Source organism: Protopterus annectens, chromosome 2.part2, assembly GCF_019279795.1.
Source record: "Protopterus annectens isolate FY-2018-M chromosome 2.part2, PAN1.0, whole genome shotgun sequence".
NCBI lineage: Eukaryota > Metazoa > Chordata > Ceratodontiformes > Protopteridae > Protopterus > Protopterus annectens.
The window spans coordinates 923,890,913-923,903,283 of NC_056730.1; the positions used below are offsets into that span (position 1 = coordinate 923,890,913).

Genomic DNA, 12,371 nt, shown 5'->3' on the forward strand with positions numbered 1-12,371 from the left:
ATGCTTGGATACTGGGACAGGGCTGGGAGATGGAGAAAGATGAGTTCTGCCCTAGCACAGACAGATGGTTAAAAAACAGAAAAATTACAGAACAATCGGAAATTCTTGCAAGCTTCTACAAACTATGATCTGCCAACATGGAATGCCCAAAAAGCCACGCATCACTAATAGACTAGACTGCTGAACTCAGACTCAAAGTACCTGCCCTGTTAACCTTCCCCGAAAACATTTTGCTTTTTCTGGCAAAGGTAAACCTGTTCAAGCAGCACACTATCACAATTAGTTACTGCAAACTTGTCTTAAGAGACTCAAATAAAGGATGGTAGTTTGCAAAGTTAGCAAATATACGTAAATAACCACATTACAATAGACATACTATTCCACTGTCTTCTGATGCCCACTTTCAAATCAGATTATGTGCTGCAATGATTATCCACTTGGTGCATTTAGTATACAGCTTCATACTTTTCAGTTAACAAGACTAGAAAGTCTGCAACATGTGCTGTAAAGTGTTTCACATTGCAAAAAATATTTAATCTTATTCATTCTCTTTCCATGAACCTTTTAAACTCTAAATGCCATTACAGCAGCCCTAAGCTGGGCCCCACAGATATTTTTTAGTAGCATGCCCCAACCATAGCTCTCAACCAATCAGGGACAAATCCAACAAAAATCATAGACACTTTTAAAATAATAGCACTATTAACTTAAAATACTGACTGAATACAATAATGTAAATTAAGATACATTTTTCTGAAGTAAACAAAGTTTATAACTCTTCAATATTTGTTAAGGGTAATTCAAACACACACGGACTTCACTGCTTAAAAATTCGAGGTCCGCCACCAATGATATGTACCAAGCAGCAATTTATTCCAAACAGATTGAGCAATTTCCAAAGTAAAAACTGGCCAGTGCATTTTGTAATTAAAACTGAACAACAAATAATAATACAACCAGAATCTGGGAAGTATGTCACTGAATCCTTGGATGATGATTCTGAGTAACACAATTGCACAACACCAAGAGATAACTGTGAGTGCCTATAATTAACCTACTGATAAGTAGACTGATGTGGCTGCAGTTTTTAGTCTGATGTATATTTTTGTGCCATGATTGGAAATTAATACAGACTCACCTTGTACGTCTGTTAAGAGTGCTACAATCATTGGGGTAAAATGCAGTAATACTCCGCATACTTTTGCTCGGAGTCCTCACAAATCTATTGGACAGCTCTTCATTCAATGCAGAATGTCATACTTCATACAAGAATGGAATTCTAAAAGCCTTCACCAGCATAGTAAGGTCCACAGCGAACTGAGATCAGACGTCTTCTTGTGGAAATGAGTGAAAAAAAAAATAGCAGACCACTTTTGCTTTCACGTTGAGACAGCCAGGCTAGGTAAACTTCAGTTATCAGATAAAAATACCTGCAGGTAAGTTGTCTGTACTTCCGACAGTGCCATCCACTCACACGAAATGGTATGTAAGCCCAACCCAAAACACTAACTCTAAAGGAACAACTCAAGACAAGGTGAATTAAAATGTTCGATGTATGGGTATGAAACTTAACATGACTTTTGGTGCTAGTATTCACTAAAGCTGACCCAGTGATTTTGTGCTTACCCACATGATCATCTCAGCTTTTTTTGTTTGTTTATTCAAGTTAGACTTTTTAGCCTTGTATCAAGTCTTCTTGGTGTTAAACGTGTTAAACATTGTACTTTTTAATGTTAATCTTAATGATCTGAGAGTATATATATATATATATATATATATATATATTTTTTTTTTTTTTCTGCCAGAGTAATATAACAAGAGGTATTTACGCTATGTGTGTGTGTGTCTATGTGTGTGTGTGTGTGTGTGTGTGTGTGTGTGTGTGTGTGTGAGGGGCTGCCAGCTTGAGTCACGGAATGAGTTTGGACCTCTGTGACTGCCATAGTGAAGTCACACTTACTCTCCACTTATTGGTAGTATAGTATTCAGCATGGCATAGGAATGCTAGATTAGTTAGATTGGCTACTTACAGTAGTGCAATATAACTTTTAAGTAAATTTAAATCTGGATGAAACAGAAGTGGTATTTTGTGAAAAAGCAATTGAACTAATCAGAGAACTTTACTGGTCAGGTGATGTTACTCACTTCCCCGCTTATAATGTAAGTTTTTAATCTGAATTTGGAGTATGCATGTTGAATTGTTCATTGTTGTTCTGAAAGTGGGTTGGTTGTGTATGTTTTTATAACCATTTATTTATTAAATCAACCCATCCAAACAGTGGAGGAAGACGCTATCGGCTTGCACTTACCTTGATATCTTGATACAAAAAGTTGTATGTTTATAGGCTAGATTTTTGTTTGATAGTGCTACTTTAGTATACATGAAGTGATGTGGAGTGGCTGTTTTATATGACACTTATTACAATGATTTGTTAAAATGCAAAAGCACATAACGTGCATAACACTGCCAGTCTACTGATAGGTTGTCGGCACAAAAATATGGACAGATAAATGCAGATAGTTGCTAGAATAACATGTTTTGCATTATTATGTATTTTATGAGGGATATAAAATCTGAAATTTAAATGTTTGCCATTATTTATTATTATTTAATGACTTTAATCTTCATGTTGGCATCCCACAATTCCATTGGAGTAGGCGGTGTTACATGATTATGCATGCAGATTTTATGTTATATAGCTTTCCAGTTTTTGACCAGTTGTACCTACTTTTCATGGGTCTTTGTCCAGATTTTTGATGTTTCCTGGTTGAGAGATATGCTTGAATCATTTTCTGAATATTTCATTAGTGTTTACTATACTGTTTTGTAGATATTGCCCTTTGTATAGAAAAATCGAACTTCTGGAAGTGGTTAGCCACAGATGAGTTAGATACATTCTATTTACCTATGAAGTTATACCTGATTATATTGTTTTTGCTGAGCTTCAGCAGAAGCCATGGAGTAATCATCACTCTTGTTGCTGTAGCTGGTCGAAAATGAGACAGTCTAGTTGTAGGTTAGTACTGTAAGTAGATCTATCTGCAGTACAAGGTTACAGGCAGTTCATATACTGTTGGCATATACAAAATAAATTAGTGTGTGAATTACAATATATTGTATTGATATTTTTTCTTACAAATTTGTAGTTGAACTTAATGAAAGATTAGATAAGTATGGTTGGTGTATCTTCATATGATCAACACCTAAAGCTTACAGCTTTTACCTTTCACTGCATGTGAGCTGCATTGATTAGGACAATCATTGTAGTATTTTTTCACTTTTCAGATTGTAGCACTTAATAAAACAAAGGAAAGAATGCGACCCTATCAAGGTAATCAAGAAGATGAAGATCCAGATATTAAAAAGATTAAAAAGGTAACTATGCTATCAGTATTTTCGTGAAGCTGTTATAGAATTTATCCATACTGGTATTACTTTTATGACTTCAGGAAGAAAAGTGTGTGTAGCCATGTTACACTGCAGTACAGGACTAAATGTCATTAACATTTTATAACACAGGTGTTACAATGCTTGGCTGGGAAGAATTTATGCAATACATCTGCACGTTATATCTAAAACAGGGTCAACAAACTTGTATCATGAGTTTTCTAGACTGCACAATTCCATGTAAAAATGATGCAACTTGTAAAGTCACTGAACTACATCAGAGGTCAGGAAAAAGGACTAACGCCCAGTAGGGCATACATAATTAGCACAGAATTAATTATATAATTAATGAATGAATAACAAATAATATGCTGTACAGTCGCCTGTCATTAAACATGTGCCACTGCAATAATTAATGAATGAATAACAAATAATATGCTGTACAGTCGCCTGTCATTAAACATGTGCCACTGCAATGTTTGTTGCTTTGTTGGGATGGTGAATAACCGATCTTGAGGATTCTGACCAATCTCCTGAAGGTCTATATTCAGAGCAAGTCTGTTTTGAAGAAATATGTCCTAAACATCTTTCAGCTTCCTTTATTTAGCTCATCAGCATATAAAGCTATTAACTTCATATGTACATGGCGGCGGCTGATCATGGATCACTACAGGTATCAGATGTAACTCTAAAATATATATTTATCTATCAATATTATACATACATAAGTCTGTGTGTATATATATATATATATATATATATATATATATATGTATATATTTTATATATATAAATATATATATATATATATATATATATATATATATATATATATATATATATATATACACACACACACAGTGTGCCTTTATGTGTGCAATGTGCATGCTTGCATAAGATGTTTATATGTTTGTCAGAGATACATGCACGCACATGCACAGGTGAGAAACTGCCACTTTATAATTTGTATTTTATTACCCTGCATTTTTATCATTGATGTTATTATCACATGATCTAAAATAGTTATCAGATGTGTGTTGAAGCTTTCAATTAAATGCACACGTTCCTGTGAAATATAAGTTCTGTCTAGTCTGGCCCAGTTATTGTACCTTGGGGAATAATATGTAAATTTTTCCAAGTTCCAGTTACTGAATTCAGTTCTTCAATACCGTTGCATAAATGTCTTCAGAAATCTACCCTCTTTTGTTATATTTTTTCTTCCAGGTCCCAAAAGGGTCTATATTATATAAGCGAATGCAATGAATTGCAAACCCTATATAATCAAACCACAAAAATCGCTGAGCTGTAAAAAAAAAAAAATCAAACCACACCTTCCCCTACTTAAATATACCAACCCCCGAGATCGTACCACAGTGGAGGAAATGGCAATGTCCTGAAAACTCCCCAGTGATTTTTTTTCCCTAGGAAAAAAAATCGCTGTTCCGTGCTTTAAGTATTTTGCCATTTCACATAATGATGTTCAACTAAACAGCATTCACAATTCATTGCATTCGCTAAAATAATAGGAAACCCCCAAATACATCATTACTGTTGCAAGTCAAGTTCCAGTCCCCACCTATAAGTAATATTCCCTGCTGAAAGCTAACTATTTCTCTCAAAATTTCTTAAACTCCATAAGAGCAGTTTTGGGTGGAATATAAATACTTGCCAGCATAATCCTTCTCCCTTTCCAGTAGCCCCTTATTACCAGAATTCTACCGTTACCATCTTTTTTCCTCTTATATCACTATTCGTGCACCTTTAGTAATTAGCATAAGTACTCCCCTTTTCCTTTGTCTCTGATCGTCTGCTGAATATCCCTCCTGAAATCCTTTTTTTGCCAAACTTGCATGCTCATTTCTTTCTAATTCTGTTTCTTGTTCCATTCCTATTTGTACTCTGCATTTCTTGATATAATTAAATAATCTTTTCTTTTTGTTTTACCTGTGAGGCCATTCACGACCCAAAATAATATGTTTAGTGTAGCAATTATGGTAAGAATTTATTATTCCCACATATTATATATGACAGTTTTTTTAAATGTCTATTTCCGGTTTTTGTGTTATATGCATCCAGTAATGTTTGGCAAGTTGACCAATTTTGTACATATATTTTTTGTCACTTACATTTAAAATCATGTCACATTTTACAAGATTTTTTCCTTTTAATGAAAACCCCCATTCAAAAAAACCAAACGCACCCCAGTAATAACCAAATAACATATTAACCTAAAATAAACACACAAAAATATACATCTTTAAACAATGAAGTTTAACCCTCCTGATAGGAGCAATTTTCCCAAATCAACAGCTGCACCCACAAGCATTAAGTGAACCTAAGATTAACGTTATCTATGCTAATACTCATGTTACAGCCTGTTCTTCTACTTACGCTAATTATCATCTGTTCTGGTCTTAGCTGTATTCCGTTCCCAAAAATAAACAACTTGTATGCTTTCAGAAAACATTAACTTTTACCCTTAGGTAAAAGTGTAACAGCTATCTTTAAATAAGGCTAAAGTATGCATTGGTCTAGTAAAGGCATTAAAATATTTAGTTACCAGAAATCACATTGACATTTTTAACTAAAATGCCACTGAATTTTACCAGGCAGTACAGTATATTCAATTTTCTATGTGTAAACATGTCAATGCTAATCTTCTTGTTAGCAAAAATTTAATCTTGTGGAATGGTAGCAGCTCTGTAGCTTTCACTTGCGCAATGTCTCAGAGTAGCTCTCAGTCTGTCTTTGTTCTGCCCACAGGTCCTGATCTGAGTGTTGTTACCTTTTCATGTGACTCTTAAATATGTACATGTTATATTTATTTATTTATTTCGGTACTTTTCCGTTATCGGGGCAACAATGAAAATGCGGTCACTGAGCTGCGAATGTACACAGAACCGACAAGGTTTAACAGATGTTGGCTCACTTCATATGTATTTATGCATATGTCACTGTCACTGTAATAGAAGTTTGTCATATCTGGTGCTGTGACAGTTTATTTCTTCATAAGTCTTCATTTTGAATACTTGGCAGTGATTACATTAACGGTTCTTTAACCAGATTTTGGCTAAGAGGTGACAATTTCCGCGGAGCTCATTTCTACAGTTGATCAGTGCTACGACACATCTGCTTATGGTAACCAATCGAAGAAGACATTTTTAGTCAAGCATGCCTTCTACATTGAAAGGGATGGAAGGTAGTTTTGAAACTGCATTGGGTTAAGCTAGTATGATGTATTTCTTCTTCATTCATGTTCAGTTTTCAGAACTCCTGAATTTGGAGAGGAAGAACGGTACTATGTATTTTTCATTCATTCATGTTCAGTATCAGTATTTCTGATTTTGGCTTTATCCCTTATTAAAAGTACAGATTTTTTTTGGATAAGGTAGTATGTGCCCTATGATGTTGTCATTTTCCTGTTCCTCTTAATACGGTGAAACAGAAATGGATGTGAAAATGAAATACACGGATTTGTAGTTAAAGAGAATAGTGCTTGGAATACAATATTCAAAGCACTCATTCGAAGTGTTGCCTCGATAACGGAAAAGTATCTTTATTTCCACTTTCTCTTTTTATCTTGTTAAGACATTTCAGAAGCAATAGTGTCTATCGCTGTGCATACACAACCAAACCTGTCGTACAGGCTCTGATCAATTAAATCTGTCACTGATCCATATATATACCCAGATTCTCTGGGTAGTAAGAAAATACGTATTATTTAAAAAAGGACGTCTTAACTATCTCTGAGTTTTACTGTTTTGACTCTTGAAACTTGACTGTTACTTTTTTTTTCCCTTTAGTATACCAGGACTTCAAGACTTATCAAAACTTATTGAAATAATCACTTATTAAGCTTTAGCTGGAGGTCGTTTATATCTAGTAACTGATACTACTGTCAGAGTGCCAATTAAAATAATTCCTTCCCTTGGTTCCCTACTTCTGCCTGTCCCTTTTCAAAAGATCTCCCACAGGTAGAGTAGAGCAAGACAAGATAATAAGGTGGGGGGGGGTTCATCAATCAGTACTAGACTCTGTAAAAGTTGTGTAGCTAGATTATTTTTTGACCTAAACGATAGGATATTAGGATCTGTTTTTTGTGTACTTTTTCCAGTTTATTTTAATGAGATTCAATATCTGAATCAGATAAAATAATTCACTGCTTTCTTGATCTATGTTCAAAGCAGGGGAGTCATTTCTCATATTCTTTATATATGTTCAGTATGGACTGGTTCTTTAAGAGAGTTCTTGTCTTTACTCTTTACAAACGTAGAACTCTTGGATTTCTGCTTCTGCTGATGCTTAACTGCATCTTTTCAGCCCAGTATTTAAATGGAGGTATATTTCAAAGTCTAATCTTATCTTGTTCCATTCAATGTTACTAGTTTAATGTTACTCAGAATATATCTATTTTCACAGTTAATGACAATGTATGCTGCAACTAGTTTACATAATTACCACAAGTAATGACATTACATTATCCAGAAGACAATCCAGAAGACGATTTTCTTTGTCAACAATTGCAGTGACTAAATATTATTGAATTCTTTAATGTCAATTTTTACTTTCAGGGAACATGTAATAAGTGATTCCATAAACAATGTCTGTTTTGCAAACAACCAGGCTGTTAGATGCACATAAAACAGCATGTTCTTTTCTTTCATTGCATTTCCTAGAAATCAACAAAACAACAAAAATGAACCATTTTCTTAGTACCATCAAAATTCTGGTTCACAGCACTACAGTTTGCAATTGTATCAATTTCATTTGTTAACCGTGTCCTTTTTCAGTGGTATCACAAGAACAACGCAGACTTAGGTGACATTCTCTCAGTAATAGCAAAACGAGGTGGAAGGAATCAAACCCTGCTCTGTAAAATACAAGATAACATTTTATAACATGAATTCTTCATGCTAACTGCAGCAAAAATTTTAAATTTTAGATTGTTAAATCTAAAATGCATAAACCTTATTTTCTCTAGAATTCTGGGTTTATAACACTCGAGAAGTTGGGAAAACCAATGCAATTTGCTGGTATTATTGCACATCTTCTTCTTTCGGCTTTTCCCGGTTAGGGGTCGCCACAGCGGATCATCTGTCCGCTCATGATTGGCAGTAGACTTTTTACAGTGTCGAGTTGCCAGCCCGGCGCCCAACCTTCCACAGAAGGCACACACATGCACACACTCATACCTAGGGCCAATTTAGAGTGTCCAATCCACCTACAGCATGTCTTTGTGGGGACCCCTAAATGGGAAAAGCCGAAAGAAGAAGAAGATTGTTGTTTTTTCCTATATTCAGAAAATTCCATAGTCATGCACACAGAAATGCATATTCCTGTCAATCTATTTTACAGTACTGTCCTGTAACTCAAAGTTTTTTTTCAATCTATATAGCGATCATTAGCCTGTCATAAACAAAACATTTATTTAGCTTTAAGTTATCATGTAAATATATGCATGCATTATTGTCATGTTTCCTGTGAGCCAAAGTCTAAAAGGAATGCTTGCATGTTATGCAATCTAAGCACTGTCTTACAATTCTGAAATATTACCATTGGCCACTTGGGCATGTTTTAGGTATATATGCTTCAGTGCTGGTAGAAAGCTTACATTTTAAAACTGTTGCTGTTGTTACCCCAAAAGGATTTACCTAGTGACTTCTAATTTGAATTTATAACTCACCTGACAAACAGCCAACATAGTAGTACATCAGTGTACTATCAAGTGTTCATCAAATTAGTGATCTAAGCATTTGCAAAACATTTGACATAATTAGTCACGTGAACCTTCGTAGAACAATTTCTTAGAAACTATGGTGCGAATTTAGTAAAATTGACCATGAGGTGTACACAGTGTGTGCACCTTGAGGTAACCTTTTTGAGTTTCTAGATATCCCTACCAGAGTACTTTTGCATGAAAACATGCAGCACTCTGGTAGTCTGTCACACCAGCTGTGTTAGATATTAATGAAGCAGTCTAGGTGCATGGCATATGCTAATTAGCCACATGCTATCCCACAAAACTGCCTTTTTGAAAACATTTATGCCCTGAGAGATTCATAGACTTGCTCACCTGTGTAGGTCAGCAATGCCACTCTTTGCACCTTGTGGTAGTTGGCCATGCTCATCCATTGTGGTAGTGCTGTGTTAGTGGGTTTAGTGGTAAGGTAGGTATGGGAGGTCTGTGCATGACTGTATATGAGAGACTGCATGTGTGATCACCGCACAAGCCTGACTAGCTTGGTCTGCAAAGCTATGGAAAGAATCATCATGGACCTCATAAATAAAGATATTGGGGACCTACAGACACTGGATCCTACCCAGTTTGGCTTTGTTAAGGGCAGATCCTGCCTCTTAAACCTGGTCGATTTCTTTGAAACAGTCACCAAGGCCATTGATGAGGGGAAGGTTTTCCACACAGCCTACCTGGACCTCGCAAAAGCCTTCGATACAATACCCCACTCGGGCATTATAGATAAGCTCACCAGCTTAAATATAAACCCCTATGTCACTAGATGGGTTGCAAACTGGCTCAAGGACAGAACCCACATGGTTAGAATTGCTGGAGCCATGTCAGACTCCAAACCAGTTACATGTGGCATCCCACAAGGCTCAGTCCTGGGACCTCTCTTGTTTGGTATATATTTCTCGGAGGTACAGGCCAACACGGAAGGACTGTGGCTGACCAAGTTTGCAGATGACTGTAAACTGGGCACCATAATCGACTCTCCAGCCGACACAAGCATCCTCCAAAAGGGCCTCATAGAAACAGACAACTGGTGCCAGAGCCATGGCCTCAAGCTAAACGCCAAAAAGTGTATAGTCATCCCCTTTGGTAACAACAAAGTGCCCACAAATTACCACATAGGTGGTAATCCATTAAGTACAGAAGAAGTAATTAGGGACCTGGGGACCCAAGTTGATAGCAATCTCTCATTTGACAACCATGTGGCCAAAGTGGTTAGAAAAACATTTTATGTAGCCCACCTAATCATGAAGGGATTCACATCTAGATCAGGGGAGGTCATAGTGCCTCTTTACTCATCCCTCATCAGCCCCATAATTGAGTACAATGCCCCTTTTGGGATGTACCTTACCAGACACCTGCAGCAACTGGAAAGACCCCAAAAGTACCTCATCAAGAGGATCAAACGACTCAAACAGATGCCATATGCTGCCTGGTTAAAGAAACTCCAGCTCTACTCAGTGGCATACTGCCTGCTCAGAGGCAATCTGTGCCTGATGTATAAAGCCATGTCCAACCCGGAATTAATGGACATGCTGCACCTAAGAAAATCCAAATCCCATCGAGCTACGCACTCGAGAGACTTGAACCTCAGCACTGAAATAAATAGGACATGCTGGAGGGACAGATTCATAACCCAGAGGCTCCCTTCACTCTGGAATAAAATCCCAGTCCAGGTTAGGCAGAGTCCCTCATTGACTCTCTTCATGAGGAATCTTGATGAGTGGATGGGAGATCGTAGGTTTACCCCGGGTATCACTTCTGTGTCACTGTTAGACAGAGGCACAGTATACTAACCTCGAAAAAAGGCATAGCAAAATTAATTTAAAATGAGTGGCGAAAGCCAAACACACTCTGGCTAGGCTTATAAATGCCTTAGGGCAGATAGCCTAGTATGAACCTATGAACCTATGAGAGTGTATGTGTGTGTGTGTGTGTGTGTGTGTGTGTGTGTGTGTGTGTGTGTGTGTGTGTGTGTGTGTGTGTGTGTGTGTCTGCCTGGAAGATATGAGTAAGGTAGTTAAGGGTAGGCAGGTGTGTGTGTATATATATATATATATATATATATATATATATATATATATATATATATATATATATATATATGGGATTATTGCTGTTGTTGTTTTGTGTGTGTGTGTGTTTCTGTGTATGTATGTAGGTGGGAGGATTGGGGTGGTTGTCATACTTACACACTCCCCAGACTAATAAGAAGAGTCTGCAACGTTGGGTGGGGGTAACTACTAACCACCTGGACTAACTCTTACTTGTACAAGAGTGGCACTTAAACAATACAGGGATAGGGGGGATTAGGGGAACATTAGCCATCAGACCTAACTCTTACTCGTGCCTGAGCAGCACTTACAAGAGTACAGTGACTTGGGGGAGCACTAGACACCAATGATATTCAATATGCCATGCCTTAAAGTTACATATTTAAAAAAAAGTGTGGGAAACCACTAGTTACCAGGGATAGGTAGTGTGCCATAAAAGGCACTAAGTGTACTTTGAATGTTGCACCATGTCACCTCCCACATAGAATACTAGTCTTCTGCACTGCAACTAGATACCAGGGATTGAGTTTTAAAATAAATAAATGTAAAAATAAAAAGTGCAGAGTGGGGAAAAGAGATACAAAGCATGCACCCTTGATACAAGGAACCCCTGTATTCAACTGCTGCCCTAAATGATAAGGTAGTTCAGCAGTTTATTTATTTTTTTAATATATTGGGAATCCTAGATTATGTGATGTCTGCAGTATCCCTTGATATGAGGGAAAGGAGCAGGGAACATTAGGCATACTGCTTAACTTCATGGGATAACAGATTTTGCCCTAGCATGCACTTACTGAAGACATAAATTGTGAAATCCAGATGTCTAGCATTAAGAACTAACTGTAGTCATCTGTGAAATACCATAACAGAGTAAAAGAAGACATCATAGACATTCTGACAACAGGGACAGATTTTAGGTATATGGTATGTGTAAATGTGTGTCTTTTACTGTGTGTTTGTATGTGCGTGTAAGCTGGAGACTGGCTGCAGGGATAGGTGTGCCTGTGATAACCTGATGCAGTCACTATTTTAACTATTACAGGAAGTGCTGATGTGTACTTCATGGTGGTTAATTGTGACTCATGGATATGCTTTTTAGCTGATAATGACTTCTTCCCACATGGCGCCTGATGTGTTTATGAATCACAGAATACCACATTGAGGAAGCAGGGCCTTTTTACCA

The 12,371-nt window shown here is 36.8% G+C and overlaps 1 protein-coding gene across 1 annotated transcript in view; it reads left to right on the forward strand.

Annotated features, from left to right (window-relative positions):
* The window catches only part of RASGRF2 (Ras protein specific guanine nucleotide releasing factor 2), a 1,933,635-nt gene that overhangs the window by 539,753 nt on the left and 1,381,511 nt on the right, over nt 1-12,371 (forward strand). The window contains exon 4 of the mRNA XM_044064238.1: nt 3,287-3,376. Coding sequence (XP_043920173.1) covers nt 3,287-3,376 — 90 coding nt within the window. The remainder of the gene's footprint in view (nt 1-3,286; nt 3,377-12,371) is intronic.